The sequence below is a fragment of the Martes martes genome (genome assembly GCF_963455335.1).
Source record: "Martes martes genome assembly, chromosome: 2".
Lineage (NCBI taxonomy): Eukaryota > Metazoa > Chordata > Mammalia > Carnivora > Mustelidae > Martes > Martes martes.
In genome coordinates this window covers 64,788,098-64,805,504 of record NC_137889.1, presented here as the reverse complement: position 1 = coordinate 64,805,504, position 17,407 = coordinate 64,788,098, and the positions used below count along the sequence as shown (strand labels likewise).

Below are 17,407 nucleotides of genomic sequence, written 5' to 3'. Positions count from 1 at the left end.
TTTGGCTATTATGAATAAGGCTGCTATCAACATACACGTACAAGATTTTTATGAAGATATAGGTTTTCATTTCTCTTGTATATATATAACTAGAAGCAGAATTTCTGGGTCACGTGATAACTTCATGTTTAACTTCTTTTTTAAGATTTTATTTTTAAGTAATCTCTACACCCAATATGGGGCTCAAACTCACAACCCTGAGATCAAGAGTCACATACTCCACCGACTTTTTGAAGAACTGCCAAACTTCTTCTCCAAACAGTTATACTCTTTTAAATTTCTACCACCAGTGTATGAGAAAGATCCATTTTCTCCACTCCTCACCAATACTAGTTATTATCTGATTTTTTAATTATAGTCATCCTAGTGGGTGTGAAGTGGTATCTCATTGTTTTTCTTAATATGTTTATTTATTTATTTTTTAAGTAGGCTCGATGCTCAACATGGGTCTTGAACTCATGACTCCAAGATCAGGAGTCACATGCTCTACCAAGTGAGCTAGCCAGGCATCCCTCACTGTGGTTTTGATTTCCTTAATGGCTAACTCTGTTAAGTATCTTTTCAAGTACTTACCAGCTACTTGTACATTTTCTTTGAAAAAAATGTCTAATTCAAATATTTTTTACCCATTTTTTAATTGGGTTACTTGTCTTTTTATTATTGAGTTATAAGAGTTATTTATATATTCTGGGTACAAGTCCCTTATCAGATATACCATTTGCAAGTATTTCTCCCATTCTGTGGGCTGCCTTTTCACATTTTGGATGGTATTCTCAGCACATGTTCCTAAATGTTCTTAGCTGAAATAGTCAAAGTAAACTTCTGGTGAGCCGAGAGGAGGAAAATGAAGCACAGATCCATTTAACATTGATAAAATAGTAATGGCGAATTGGACCTCCACCACCAACCATTCTCTCTTTCACTGTCAGTGACAGATTCCCCCCAAATCAGAAGAGCACACAGATGTGTGGAAACAAAAGACAGCAACTTCCCTGACTCACCATTTCCCAGCCTCCCTTGCAATGAGGTATAACCACACAACTCCATTCACATTGTTATGTGATCAGAAGTGCTATGTTCAACCTCTAGAAAGTGTTCCTACAAGAGGTAGTGCTGTAGAAGTGGAATCTGGGATCCTGGACCTAAGGTGACTGGGAGGTTAAGCCCTGCACAAGGGGGAGCTAGATCTGGCACCAAGAAGCATGATATCCACCCTGATCTGACCTCCTCTAGGTTCTCCCAAATGGGAACGAATAAACTTTTGCACATTTAAGCCATCTTACTTTGAGTTTCTCTGTTACATGCAATCAAACTTGATCTCAACTCATGCAACAATTAAGTGAAAGCTCTTGATTTATATCTCCATAATCAAATGCAAGCCCAGGCTCCATTCTGCAGTTTTGGAAGCATTGCCTATTGCCAAAATGTTACTGTTTTTCCAACCCAAGAAGTAAAAAAAAAAAAAAAAAAACCAGCAAAAATTGATATCAGGAAAGATGACAAAATATGTTTATGTTAAGCATATGCAATCAATTGTGAAATTACTATAGGAAAGTACCCAATAGGAATTCTCTACAAAATCCATCAGAAACCCATTTACAATACCCACCTGCTCCATAATGGGTTAAGTTTATTTTTTTAAGCAAAACAAAAAGCGAAAACAAAAAACCACTGGAGCTCACAGCTCTGCAGCATGGTATAGAAGAAAAGGACAGCTGACTGACAGCTGCTTGATTGAATCCAATCCCAGTTCTGTCACTTCTAAACAACAATTCAATTTCATTTAATTCAGTACAAATTTGGTGAATGCCCACCATATATAAAGCATTACATTTGGTACTGCAGTACCAAGTAATCCTAAAACAGGGTTCCTACCCTCATGGAATTCATAATCTAATAGACAAGGAACAAATTCCTTATAATTCCCAGTAGTCTACTTGGCCAGGAACTGGAGAAATAGACAACAGAAGAGCCTATCTCATTCACTAATAAGCTTTTCAAAACCCCAGAATTAGGGGAGTGACCTCAAAGTACCCTCACACTCCCTCCAAATTTTGTTTCAAAAGTGGGCGAGGGTGAAGGGAGCTGGTAGCAGAAACCTAACAGCCCCACGAACACTATCCTTTGGTAACATCAAGTCTGAATAGATGTTTCCCTGCTTAGAAATGAAGAAATAAGCAAACACAAGAGGAATCAGTAATTTAACTCAAAAGTAACATAATCCTAGAGACTCAAGGAGACACATACATGAAGAAAGTTATTTTCCAAGTTAACCAAAAAGCTTTGGAAAAAGACACACAATAAGCATATATTATTTTTGAAAACATATTTCTATGATATTAGTATTTACATAAGACTGAATAGACTTATATAAAATGTTAGATCCTATAAAGAGACTGTTTTCGTTCCAAGAATTCTGGGAAAATTTACAAAACAAACAAGATCTCCCACCTCCACACTGTTCAAAATGCATCACAGAAGCAATACTGAGAATACTGAGTAGGCAGCCAGATAAGAACCTGAAATTCAGGGAAAAGATGTAGGTAGAGATAATAAATATTGGAGTTACCAACATAAGGATGGCACTTAAAGCCATGAGGCTGGACAAGATAAGGGTGAGGATGAGGAAAAGAGCTCTAAGATGAACATCAGAGAACTCTAACATCAAGAGGTCTGGGAAATAAGCAGCTAGCTATAAATGAGTCTAAGAATCGAAAAGCCAGTGGGGTGGGAGAAACGATCAGGCAGATATGATTTCTAGAAGTGAAGCAAGTAGGTCGTGGATGAGTGTGTGACTGGCCATGTCAGATGCTGCTGCCAACAAAGAAGAGGAAAGACAGGACAGCTGACACTGGATGTTGCACATGGAGATCGTGAGAGCTTGACAAACACAACTGCAGTGGAGAGGAGAGAAAAGGCCAGACCGGAGAGGGCTCAGAAGAGCACAGGAGGAAGAAAATATGAGACCTTAATACAACAGCTTTCAAAGAAGTTGTGTTGTTTATTAGAGGAGAGAAATGGGCAACAGACAAAAGGGAAGACTGGTCAAGACAGGGTCTTTCATTGGTGATAGTGGTGGCATTTTTTTTTTCCAAGATGGATGAAAAAAAGTGTTTTGTGTGCTGATGAGAATAATCCAGTAGAAAAGGCAATCTGCAGGTTAACAAGAAAGAAGAATGCTTGAGTAATTTTGTGGAGTAGAAATATAGGATGAGAGAGAAGTGAACAGAGAGGCTCAGGAACACAGCTCACACAAAGACCAAGGGAAGGCAGGGTGTCTGGACGTGGTGATGGAGGGGGCGTTTATGGCAGTGGATGATCTCTTCTCATTGCTTCTACTTTCACAACAAAATAGGACACAAAATTATCAGGAATGAGGCAGTGTCAGAGGCTCCAAAAGAGAAATATATGAAATATTCATCAACGAGGAGAATGAAGGAACCAGAAAATGTAACACAATTAGTAGTTAGAATTAATGGCTCATGAGGCTAGTGGTCATGAATCTGAAGTGATCCTGGGGAACACGGTTAAATATGTCTCTCTAGGAAGAGAGAAGGCAGAGTTTAGTTGGGGTTGTACCAGCAAGTCTAATAAAGGAAGAGAAAGACAAAAGAGCATATTTAAAAGAATAACTATAATGATTTACCATGAAATTAAAACCAGGTTAGAAAGGAAGTGAAGGTGTAAGAAACTGAGTAACAATAGGCTCAACTGATGAGAGAGACTCTAAGAATACTTCCCAAGAAAGAAGCAGAGAAGGACAAAAGGTGGTGCCGAAAAGAGAAAGCCTAGTGGTTGAAATTCTAGGGTGGTTGCTGGTCCTTGTAATGACAAGACCTAAGCAATGACCATGAGAGTGAATGGCTGAGGTTGAGTAAAGGACAAGATGAGCAAAGGAGAGGAGTTCCAGGAGTCAAGAAGCAAAGTGCTGAAAAGGATCATCTCAAGCAGTATTGAAATCACCAAGAATTATAAAAGGAGTAGAATTGGAAATAAACCATATAAGTAGCTAAAGATTCTAAAAGCAGCTCCAAACACAGGAAAAAAGAAAAATACCGACAGCAGAGTGATTCACTTTGAGAATGAAACCATGTGAATAGGAAGGAAGGAAGGAAGGAAAGAATAAGATAGCCATAGGAATTTAAAAAAAAAAAAAAAAGCAATAGCTGAAAATGGAGAGGTCCAAGAAATTTGGGGCAATGAACATGATTTAGCCATGGGGGTCAAATATTGCCAAAGCTGCCAATGCTATACCCAATCTCCCACTGGATTTCCTCCTGAATGACCCACAGCAATCTAACTCAACATGACCACAGTTGAATTCATTGTTTTCCACCCTTAGGCCTCCTTGGTTTTCCATCTTAGTAACTGGCATTACCTAGTTGTTTGAGCCAGAAACCTTTCCCTCCTGCACTCTATACTCCAACATTCAATTTGTCTCTAAATTTAGCTCTAAACTTCTTGTTCAAATGGATCCCTTAGTTTCCATTCCCACTGCTACCAACACTAATATAGGGCCCTTTCATCTGTCCTTGCAGCCTGCAGGCTTTACTCGGCCAGAGTGGGTTTTGAAAAAATATGCCATTTAATGGACTGAACTAAAAAATCTCAGTGTCAGGCTACTGACCCCATATCTCAAGCCTCTTCTCCTACTCCTCCTGGCTGCTCCAGTGTTGCTGGTGTCTCTGGACCACATCTCTTGACTCCAGACCTTCACATGAGCCATCCACTCTGCCTAGGAGTCTCCATCCCAGCTGACTCTAAATAATCCATCAGTCAACAATTAGATGTCGGACCTTCTATATGCCTTTCTTTGACCATCTATCTAGACCAGATTAATGGTCCCCCAGCCACAATTTCCAAAAAAGAAGCTCTTGGTATCAACAGAAGTAAATTAGAGATGTCTACAAGAAGGAAGTTGAAAAAGTAAGGAACCAGGCCCCCTTACCCTACTTCAATAAGGGAACTTTCTTTTTTGTTTCACATATACATAAATGTAAGATTTTATTCAAAAAGCCTATAAGCCCTATAAAGCAGTTTAAAAACCACTAGATCACCTCTAAAGGCTCCTACCCCCTTCTCTATTTGTAAGGTATTACCCTATATAGGCAAAAATAACTCCACAGTAATCCCTGGTCAATCTAGGATCATCGTTGACCAAGTGCATTTGGCATGACCAAGTCTTAGAGAAAATATGGGGTTAGGCAAAAACAATACATGCTCTATTAGAATGATATATGAAAGCCCTAGAAGTGTCCTGCTTTCAAATCAAATCAGATTAACCCCATTAAACACATTTTCTGGTAGACATCACTGCTGACTCACCTCTGTCAGTTATTCAGGGACTGTCACAATTACACACGATACTCAGACTTACAGTATAGTGGCTGAGAGGTAGAATGGGCTCTAGAGGCAGAATGCAGAGAAGTTCAAATCAACGCCCTTCCACTAACCAACTCCATGCCCTTGGAAGAATCACCTAAGCTCTCTGTGGCCCAGATTCCAATCATAAAATGGGAAGGATGATACCTGCCTGATAGGGCTGTGGTGAGGATTCAATGAGATAAAACACAGACGAACTTAGAACACTTGGCACTCTCTGGCACTTAGGACTCAGTAAATGCCCACTACGGGTCGACACCCGCAGATGCTCAAGTTGTACTACACAGCCTGAAACTCTTCTTAAGGTCTCTGAACCAGTCCTTATTGGCCTGAAATTGAACATCTTCCACAATGACATTCTCTTTCATTTTATTCCACTCTTGGCAAAATGCTTGTTCAACTACCTTTCTCATGATGGTGCCAAATTTATCATGGTGCCTAGTGGCATGCTTTTATGTATGTGGTCTTCAGTTCATTTACTGGAAAGGAAAGCATAGCTCTTCCCTCTCTGCATCCACCCCACAGACTAGGCTCCATAATAACTAAGGAAGCCTTAATTATTTTTGTATTCGTGGATCCTGACATGAAATGAACTTTTATTACAGAAATCTCATACGGTAAACTTTTGTTATACAACTAAGAAACAGCCTTCTCTAAAGACCAGTGTTGCCAAAACCAGCACTGGCGAGGAACCACCACACTGTCAGACATTACTGAAGAAAGAGTCTATGAGTACCAAGATTTTTCTTAGTAGGACAGGAGGACACAGAAAGAAATGCCAGAGAAGTAATATTATCGGAAATACGTTTTTCTTTTTTTCACTCCTTCCTCTCTGGCAAAGATTCTTTTATAATAATGGAAAGTCACACAAGGGGAAAGATAAGCAGTCTTTAAATAAACAGTCTGCCTAAGAGCCTCCATCACATACAAAATATACAGACCGAAAATTCCCACACACGAAAATTAATATTGTTCTGCATGAACAACCCACCATCTCTTGTCAGCTTTGTCACCCACTTCCTCACTTTCATTCATTATTCTTTCAGGCCACAATTAGGCTTCGATCAACAATGAAATGCTTCAAGGTAATTTTTTAATTACTTATTAGAAGGACTTCAAACTCCAGCCAAGACCACGCTATCACTCCACAGCTAAACACAGAGACAAAGACTAAACAGGTCAAAAGGAATACAAAGCCTGGAAATGTAACAAGATAAAATTCTTCAGGCCAAGGAAATCTTAGTTTCAATTAACCTCCGTTTTTTAAATCATTTTTTATAGTACTCTTTCATTAAGTGCAAGAATTCTAATCACTTACCGGTCAGCAGCTTCCACATCAAAGCAAAATCTTCTGTCAATGGAGTCAGTATGCCTCTTGGTACATTCTTTCAAAAAGAACACCTCTCCATCTCCCTGCAAAAAATCATTTTAAACATTCTCAAAAATTATAATATAGACACACTAAAGAGCCCTATATTGGGGAGGGGGTGCCCCCAAGTTTCAATTTTTTTTTAAAGATTTTTTTTATTTGATAGACAGAGAGATCACAAGTAGCTGGAGAGGCAGGCAGAGAGAGAGAGGAGGAAGCTGGCTCCCCGCTGAGCAGAGAGCCCGATGCGGGGCTCGATCCCAGGACCCTGGGATCATGACCTGAGCTGAAGGCAGAGGCTTAACCCACTGAGCCACCCAGGCGCCCCTCAAGTTTTAAGATTTTAAGTCCAGTTATCCTATTCTCTTTCAAACAAATCTGTTTAAACACTATTTATAATCTTTCTTTTTAAGACTTTATTCATTTATATGAGAGAGAGAGAGAGAAATCGAGAGAAAGAGAAAGCATGAGTGGGGGGAAGGGGCAGAGGGAGAGGGAGAAGCAGACTCGCAGCTGAGCAGGGGCGCAACATGGGGCTCGATCCCAGGACCCAGAGATCATGACTTGAGCCAAAGGCAGATGCTTAACAGACTGGGCCATCCAGGCATCCCTATTTATAATTTTAATCATTTATGTCATCCTCTTCTCCTTAAAGTTTTCTAGATCTTGCTTTGATTACAATAACACTAAACCAGACCTCGTGAGCACTAATTTTAAAAGACAGATTAACAACAGTTTCCCCATGCCAGAATATTTGCTATTCTTTTATTATACTCTTTTTTAAAAAGGAATAATTTTTTAATTCATACTATATGACACCATATGAAATAGGCAGTATGTGACCATTCTTGGCCTACAAAAACTTCAATTCCATATGAATCTACCTAAAAGGTATTATGTATCAAAAGGCCGAGTAGCTACTGTGATCATAGGAAGCTAGAACCACTCAATCAATGTGGGTTTTGTTTCCAGAGAAGATCACTCTGAATTCATATTTAATTTGTTTTAATATGGTACTATTTTACCTCGCTAAACCATCCAAGGGAAATAATGGAAGCAATGCAGGAACACAGGTTCTAAGGAAAAAACTCTAAGACCCCATGTACCTCCTTCTAGACATTTTTATATTTTCTAAAATAGGAGAATCTCCAAATAATATTAAACAAACATTCAAGTATGCCAATATTCAAAATGTCAGTCATTCTATTCTGAAGTGTATTTTTTATTATGTGGTGGTTAAACAGAGACATCGCTAAGCAGACATGCATTAGCACCTGAATTAGTCCTGACAGGAACCTCATACTCAATCTTAAGCCCAACAGCCTTTATGAGTGATATCCTCACTTTGTCCTCTTCTCCATGGCCTTGATTTTCCACATCTATTTCATTATTACAAAACTATGTCTGTATTATAAGCTGTTTTAAATGTATTTCATGAAGAGGCAAAATATATGTAAACAGAAGTGAACTGGAGTCCGTTCTGTATTCACCCAAGCAAAATCATGCCCATCTACCCAACAAGCAATGTCTTCCCCCTTTTTTTTAATGTGTTACCAATTGTGTTCAATATTGGTGGAAGAGCTTTGCCTCCAGACTATAAATTATTGCTATGAGGTGCCATTTCTATTTAAAACCCAAATAACAATCATCTTCCCTACAGAGCCAATTCCTGAGGTCATGCAGAACACATGCTATCATGTGTTGTTCTGTAATTCATTTCTGTGGGAGGAGTAGTTAACTAACTGCAAATGGCCTAAGTGAGAACTTTGTAAGTCTAAATGTAAAACAACAAAATTCACTACAAACTATCGTAAAATGTTTTCGGGCTGTGAATACACATGTGCATATCAGATCTTTGCAAATACCATCCTGACAGAACACTGAGTTATGAAAGCTCATTATAGGTGTTCATTTTATCCTCCAAGAACAGTGACATAAAAGGATTCTAGTCCTGACCATAAAAACCCATACATACAATCCAAAAACCACAAGAATTGTTGTTCACTGGCCTACTTTATTTAGAAAGAAAACAAAGATTTTAATCCTAAAATCAAAATATAATGTCTTTATCATTAGAGAATATAAACACCATTAAAATGTCAGCCTTGGACTCTGGGTGGCTCAGTGGGTTAAGCGTCTGCCTTTGGCTCAGGTCATGATCCCAGGATCCTGGAATGGAGTCCCGCATTGGGCTCCCTGCTTGGTGGGGAGACTGCTTCTCCCTCTGCCTCCTCTCTGTTCATGCTCTCTCTCAAGGAAATAAAACCAATCAATCAATCAATAAACTGTCAGCCTCAAAAACTACCTCTCATATAGAATACATAATATATAATCAAATACTTACAAGTTTTCCCCCAGATCTGTGCTCAAACGGGATTATGTTGAACTTCTTGGCTGCTTTCCGATACATGCAGTAGTGTTTGACCCAACTGGAACCAAACGGAGCGGGCCCTTCAACAAGAAGTAGAACTTTACATTTTTCCTCATAAATAAGCAGATACACAGAGTTTCAAACATTTTACTAAAGAGGAGAAACCCATTAAGCAGCAACTAATAAAGCTCCAGGAAACAAACCAGCAACACTGTTGATTCCAATTTAAAAAGCAAAAAAGTAGGGAAAATATGAAGGCTGAGAGAGATTATTTGAGAGAAGATTCAATACTTTTCAGCAACAAAGCAATGAGTTGAAGACATACTCTTCAAACAGTTTGCCAGACTGGGCCATTATCTTACACCTAAAAATCTCTTCATTGTGAACTATATTTTTTGTTTATTTCCAGGTATTAAGATCTCACAAGGGTTTCAAGTATTCCATTCAATGTACGTGACGGGTTTGGATTCAGTTCTGGCCTCTCAAAATGATGCAATCAAAGAATCACAATGCTGAGAAAAAGCATCTAGTCCAGCATCTACAAGAGTGTTAAACCCACTATAGCACCTTGGTAGGCAGCTGTCCTTACTAACGATGGTAAAGCTAAGCTTTAAAATGAAAACTGAAGCATAGAGAGGTGAGCTATTCACATACAACCAGAACATTCTCAGAACCTCTTTCTACCTCTTGTAAAGTCAGTCTTATTACCACCTGAGCTCTTGGAAGACAGGGGTCTGTGTCAGGAATACCTAGCAATCTAGAGTTTCACACACCAGTAAAAGTCCAATCATAACAAAATTAACTCCCCAAAGAAGTTGACAGTTGTGTTTTTACCAAGTAAAGAACAACAACAACAACAAAAAAAAGTAACACCTTTTATCATCATCATTTCACCTGCAAACAAAATTTCTATACCTAAAAATCAAGAAGGACAAGCTTAGGAAGGAGAAAAGAACTCTTTCAAAAGGAATCCACTGAGCTTTAAAAAGTAGCCATTCACATTGTTTTGGGGGCAGTGGGGAATGACAGGTGTTACTAGACCTTAGTAAATCTCACCTCAGGTCATCAGGAGTGCAAAGACCAAAATCCAGGGACCACTGGTGTGTGTGTTACAAATAGCTAGTATTTGCATCCTATTCTACGGTTCAGAACATACTGTGCAGATATTTCACTAAATACTAAGAAAAAACTTTGGGGGGAATGGATGGTTCATTATTATCTCTTTAATTTTAAAGAACTTACGCTTAGACCAAATGCCCGAGAAATGACAAAGCCTATCCTCAAACTGGAGTCTTTGGTCCCTAATACCAACATCTTCCCACTCATTAAGCCACTGTCCTTTCCTGACTCCCATCTGACCCGAGCATATAGACTTTTTCACAGCTGTCCATACTCCAGGTAATATCCTAGATAGCGTGACACAGGCTAACAATTCCAGCATTCAGAACCTGTGATCTAGGGGATATTCTCTCCATTTTCTCAACGGTGCTTCCATTTTCTCAACGGTAAATGGAGTAATAATAGTAATGGAGTAACAATAGTACTGTGCACTTCATAGGGTTTTTTTAATGGATTAAATGAGACAAGGTGTATAAAAAGTTTAGCAAGGTATCTGGCATGCAGTTAATAAGAGTAGATTTTGCTCCTAATGTTTTCATTCTGTTCTTCCAACTAGACTCAGCCCACTTCCTCTCAAAGACAGTAAGTTGAACAACAGTTACGAATTTAAAAATTAAAGTTTCCTATCACTTTCATCGGGGCATATAATACAAAAATTCTATCCTTCTTATGTCTCCAACCTACACATTAATTTAGTTATTTCAAATTCAAAACAAACTGAGATTAAAAAGCTAAAGCATCAGAAAGATTTCAAGTTCTACTCGCCATGCCACTCCTCTTCGTGAGACATGAAGACTGTGGTAAGCCCAGACTGAATAAGGACAAATGGAAAAAGAACCACTCTGCCGGCCACATATGCATTAACTTCACTTGGAAGCGTAGATATCCCATAGCTCTTCCCTGAGTACGCTCTCCTACTCCAGTGGCCAGTTGGAAAGTCCTGTAAATCAGCCACACTACTGAAAACTGAAGGGCGCTGGGCTACAGTCAGGTGTGGGAAGGCAGGAAAACAGCAAATACAGAAATATTTTCGCATTCTCCTCCCTTCTACTAAACAGTACTCGGGTTCTACAGTTAATGAAGGAAAGTTTAAGAGCCGAACAGTTAAAATAAGACCAAACTATCAAAAAGTTTGCAAGAATTTTTAGGTGCCTTAATTTTCAAAATAAGGACACTTTATGCACCGCATATCCACTGAGAGCAACAATACTAAAAATTCCATGAGATAAGTTAGAATGCCATCTAGGACTATTTTTTATAGCCATCTGCAATCACCCTGATAATTTTAGCAAGAACAAATGATCTCAGATCGGTGTGGAAAGAACTGATGTAAAGGAATAGGAGGAACATGTCCCTGTTGACTTGCGCATGGAGAAGGAGGGCTGTGGGAGGGGGAGGGTGTGCATATGTATATGAATGTGCATATGTGTGTGCGTAGGTGATAAGGACGGTGAGGGATGAAGGGAAGGGAGGAAAAATACCTCGCCTTGCTTTCAGCCTTACACCAAGTTCTGGCATCCTTATAAGCAAGTTTTAGCCAAGTGTGATGCAGAATTCCGGGGTGCATCTGGAAAGTGGGGTGCTCCTTGAGTTCCTAATTTCACTGTCCTCTCCCTAGAGCAAGAATGTGTTTTCCCTCACAATATAAAATATACCTTCTAAGACAAGAGGGGGCAAAGGAGGTAGTAGGAATAACTGTTCCAAAAATAGAGTAATTACAGTAAGAGTTTTAAAAATAATTTTTCATTAGTCATTCATCACTGCTGGAGGTCCTCTTACTTTTTTCCTGTACATACAAGTAGCCTTCTGCCGTGAACTGACTTGCTCGTTTGTGGTCCTTGGGATTCTGTCTTATTTTGTTCATAAGCTCTTCCACTTCTGACCTTGTTCCTTCAAAACGATTCCGTGTCTGAAATAGATAAAAAAACACACGTAAGTTTTAAGTTCTCATATGACCTTTTTCATGTACATTTTTAAGTCTCTGGATAACTATAATTAAATTGGTAGGATTTTTCTATAAAATTCTTGAAATATACACATCTTTTCCAGTGTGTCTCTTTGTTAAGATTACCGTTAAAAGAAAAAAAATTAGTGGTAGAATAGCTAATAGAGGAGTCTAAGCTAAGGTAACTGAAAGTTCTTTACTCTTGAAGCTTTTGAACAGCAAGAATGCTTGTGTTATTCAACATAAGAATTCATAGCTCCACATCCCACAATATTACTAAATCTTAGATTTTTTTTAAAAGTAGGTCACAAAAGATCTGAGAAGTCTTTCCTTTGCCCAATCAATCTGACTCACTAGTATTATACCAGCAGTATCAGGTACTCAGAACCTAAAAAAGTTAATTCTTCTCTGCCAACTGATAATTATGAGGTCATTTTTTGCAGGTCATGGTAGTTGCACTTGAAATGACATTTCTCAGATAAAGGAGAGCAGGGGAAGGAATCTCATGTACAAATAATGTCTTTGATATCTGGAGAGACAAATCACATTTCTGAAACCCAGGAGACTTGGAATGCTAATATCTCTGTCACACGGACACACTGGAAACGTACATGCAAGGTGAAGTGACGAAATTACCAAGGCAAGCATGATGAGTCAGCACCACCAAGTTTCTGGACATTTCCTTTATCCACACTCTAAAATAACTGTATTAACATCAAAAAACTGCTGATGTGAAGTTGCGGAGAATTGGAGATAAAAAAATTTCTTTATTGATCCCTCCCCTCTCCTCCCTACAATGAAAGAGGTTACCAAAGGTCCTAGAACAGAAAAATGGTAGAATGGTACACATTTTTTAGGGGAATGGGAGTCTGATAAATGTGGATTGCAAAGGGGAAAACTTATCTGCAGAAGCTTATTTTAAGCACAAGCTGAGAGTAAGAAAAAAAAAAAGTATGTACTAGAACAAAATGCAGGATTGCAAGGAGGGTGGGACTCATCTATTAACGGCCTGTCCCCTCCTTCCCTTCCTATTTCTCATGCCTCCAGGATTTCTTGTCCCCATTTTAATACCGATTATACCCTGATTTTATTTATATGCCTCGTTTGTCACTTTACTTAGATTTCTGTCAACCCTCACTTCTTCCTGAATGTGTGTCTGTGTGTGTATAATATTTATACATATAAAGATTTTAGAGATATTGCAGGTTCGGTTCCAGGCCACTGCAATAAAGCGAATATTGTGATTAAGCAAGTCAAATGAATTTTGGAGTCTCCTAGTGTATCTAAAAGTTATGTTTACACGATACTGTAGTCTATTAAGTGCACAACAGAATTATGTCTTAAAAATGTACATACCTTACATGTAAAACACTATTTGCTTAAAAAAAAATACTAACCATCATCTGAGCTTTCAGTCATAATCATTTTGCTGGTGGAGGATCTTGCTTTGATAGTGACAGCTGTTGACTGACTGGGGTGGTGGCTGCTGAAGGCTGGGGTGGCTGGGGCAATTTTTTTTTTTTTTTAAGATTTTTTATTTATTTATTTGACAGACAGCGATCACAAGTAGGCAGAGATCTAGGCAGAGAGAGAGGAGGAAGCAGGCTCCCTGCTGAGCAGAGAGCCCGATGCAGGGCTCGATCCCAGAACCCTGATATCATGACTTGAGCCAAAGGCAGAGGCTTAACCCACTGAGCTACCAGGCACCCCTGGGGCCATGTTTTGAAATAAGACAACAATGATACTTGGTAGCATTTTACCCACGATAGAACTTCTTTCCAAACTGGACTCAACCCTCTCAAACCCTGCTGCTGTTTTATCAATCAATTTTACGGAATGTTCTAACTTCTTTGTTGTCATTTTAACCAACTTTCACAGCATCTTCACCAGCAGAAGCTTCCATCTCAGGAAACCCTTTTCTTTGCTCATGCATAAAAAGCAACTCATCTGTTCTAGATTTATCATAAGATTGTAGCAATTCAGTCCCTTCTTCAGGCTCCACTTCTAATTCTGGTTCTCTTGCTGTTCCCACCCCATCTGCAGTTACTGCCTCCACTGAAGCCTTGAACCCCTCAAAGTCATCCTTGAGAGCTGGAATCAGCTTCTTCCAATCTCCTGCTTATGTTGATATTTTGACCTCTTCCCGTGAATCAAGAATGTTCTTAGTGGCATCTAGCTCTCAACAGTGGGCTTCAAATATTCAGTAAAGCGCGCTGTTAACAGATGTGCTGTCATCCAGACCTTGTTGCGCCCGTCAGAGAGCACAGGTGGAGCAGATTCAGTCTAATGCTCAAGGGCTCTACGATTTTCAGAATGAGCACCGGCTTCAACTTAAAGTCATCAGCTACATTAGCCTCTAACAAGAGAGTCAGTCTGTCCCTTGAAGCTTTGAAGCCAAACATTATCTACACTGAAAATCTGCCGTGGAGCAAGGCCACCTTCACGGGTTTTCTCAGCGGGACCTTCTGGATCCGGCTGCTCGCTGCATCTTCTCCACCAGCCCATGCCACTTCACCTCACACTCTTCCATGAGAGAGACAGCTTCTTCCTGAAAACCTCATGAACCAACCTCTGCCAGCTTCCAGCTTTTCTTCAGCACTTTCCTCACCTCTCTGAGCCTTCACAGAACTGAAGAGAATTAGGGCCTTGCTCTGGATTAGGCTTTGGCTTAAGGGAATGTTGTGGCTCGTTTGATCTTCTATCCAGACCACTCCAACTCTCTCAATATCAGCAGTAAGAGTGTTTTGCTTTCTTAGCATCCGTGTGTTCACTGGAGTAGAACCTTTAATTTCCTTCAAGAACTTCTCCTTTGCGCTCACAACTTGGCTAACTGTTTGGGGCAAAAGGCCTAGGTTTTAGCCTATCTGAGCTTTCGACATGTCTATCTCACTAAGCTTTCTTCTAGCTTTTGATTTAATGTGTGACTCTTCCTTTCACTTGAACACTGAAAAGCCAACATAGGGTTATTCACCGGCCGAATCTCAATATTGTTGTGTCTCAGAGAACAGGGAAGCCTGAGCAGAGGGAAAAAGATGGGGGTGTGGGACGGTTGGTCAGTGGAGCAGTGAGAACACACACAACATTCACTGATTACGTTCACTATCGTATGTGGGCACAGTTTGTGGCACCCCAAAACAATTACGATAGTAACATCAAAGATCATGGATCATGATCACAAATGTAACAGTAATGAAAAAGCCTGAATTATCACGAGAATTACCAAAATGTGAGACAGAGACACAAGGTAAGCAACTGCTACTGTAAAAAAATAACACATTGTGTGACATAGATTGCCGTAGACCTTCAATTTGTAAAAAACAAAAACAAACAAACAAAAAAAAAAACCACAGGATCTTTGAAGCTTAAAAAAGCAGAGCACAACGGAGTGAGGCATGCCTGTACATATACACAGATACAAATACGTGCATACCATGTGTGTACAGACGCCGGCACGCACACACACACATACACACAAGCACACACCTGCACACACGTAGACATTCCTGTTAATCTCATGAGTTGCACCCAATACTTTCATTACTTATAGTAATGCTCAAATTGTCCTGGGATTGGACCAGCAGGGGCCCCTTCTAGCTGAATCTTGAATCTTTTGAGACGCTCCCTTAATCGAGTAATCCCTTACTTTCTGGTCCCAAAAGGAGTCTGATACTTTTTCTGTCCCGGTCCTAGAAGCAACAATTTTTTTTCCCCTAGAAGCCCTTGTTCCTTTTAGTGGAGTATAGTATTTAGAAACCAAAATCTGGTCACAGTGTGTCACAGTTAAAGGGGTGTCACTACTTCTGTGTGTTCTTGGCAGACAGAAAAACTACACAGATGTATGTATATGTACACAAAGATAGGTGGAGTTTTCCTTTACATACATACATTTCTATGTGTTGCTATACTAAAAAACTCACATGTTCACACCAACAAGTATAACCCCAATCCAATACTCCAGTTTCTTTCTAGCCTATCCCTTCCCAATTTGGAAGATTTGCTTATTTATTTGACAGAGAGAGAGCGCGAGCACGTGCATGAGCACACACAGGCAGGGGAGGGGGCAGAGGGAGAGGAAGACAGAGAATCTCAAGCAGACTCCCTGCTCAGCGGGGAGTCCGACACAGGGCTTGATCTCATGACCCTGAGATCATGGCCTGAGCCAAAATCAAGAGTCAGCAGTCTAACTAAACCACCCAGGCACCCCTCGCTTCCTGATCTGATACATTTCTTTTCAGGGAGTGAGAACTCCAGCTCCCATTATTCTCAATCTATTTACTTACTTGTTCAATTAACACGTCTGCTCAATATAATCAATCTCCCAAACACTCCAGCCACCTCTTTTGCAGGCTGCCTCTATACCCTCCCCACCCCCCCATCATCCCCACTTTCCCTGCTGCAGACCCCGCCAAGGAGTACCACCTGCCTTACTGTCCGACTTTCTCAGATGCATAGGACTCTGCACTGGGGAGCGAGAAGAAGGATTTTACCATTTTAGGTAAATTATGAATAAGAGTGAAAATTGCATTTTTTATTTTTTTATTAAGATTTTATTTATTTATTTATTTGAGAGAGAAAGCATGAGTGGGGGGAGGGTCAGAGGAAGAGGCAGACTTCCCGTGGAGCAGGACTCCGTCCCAGGACCCTGGGACCGTGACCTCAGCCAAAGGCAGACATTTAAGCAACTGAGCCACCAGGTATCCCTACATTTTTTAAAATCTGAATATAAATAATAGAATGGCTAGAAACTCGCAATCTCAAATTCTAAGTTCCAGGTAAATATTATCATCAAATAATAATAATGTTAGACTGGAAACAGTACAGTAAGTGACCAGTAGAGTGTTTACACTGTGGCTAGCACAACTGAAAATACTTTTTGGTGCTTTAAATCTTCAAAATAACCTCTAAGAGAGTCTGTGCTATCCATTGTCAATAAAAAGGAAAAGGAAAAGGAAATTCCTTTCCTAGCACGCTTTCCTAAATAAATTCCCAAATAAACCAGTCTTAAATTAAGCCTTATAAATAAAATATATTATTACATCACCTCTTTGGGAGGAGGAGGATTCAATTTGGGGACCAGGCCGGAATTAAGACACATTTGAGTATGTCTAGAAACCTGGTGGGTCAGGCTTAACATAGGCTCACTCCCATAGTAAGGGAAAAAGGAAGCCAAGAGTGAGGAGGAGCTTTTCACAGTGTTACATCCAGAAATAAAGCTTTCAAG

The 17,407-nt window shown here is 39.8% G+C and overlaps 1 protein-coding gene across 2 annotated transcripts in view; it reads right to left on the bottom strand.

The window, feature by feature from the left end:
* Nucleotides 1-17,407, bottom strand: part of ARHGAP10 (Rho GTPase activating protein 10) — a 340,466-nt gene that overhangs the window by 186,881 nt on the left and 136,178 nt on the right. For both annotated transcript variants that reach the window (XM_080797689.1, XM_080797690.1), the window contains exons 8-10: nucleotides 12,021-12,150; nucleotides 9,096-9,202; nucleotides 6,701-6,795 (exon numbers count right to left, since the gene is read on the bottom strand). In XM_080797689.1, coding sequence (XP_080653815.1) covers nucleotides 6,701-6,795; nucleotides 9,096-9,202; nucleotides 12,021-12,150 — 332 coding nt within the window. The remainder of the gene's footprint in view (nucleotides 1-6,700; nucleotides 6,796-9,095; nucleotides 9,203-12,020; nucleotides 12,151-17,407) is intronic.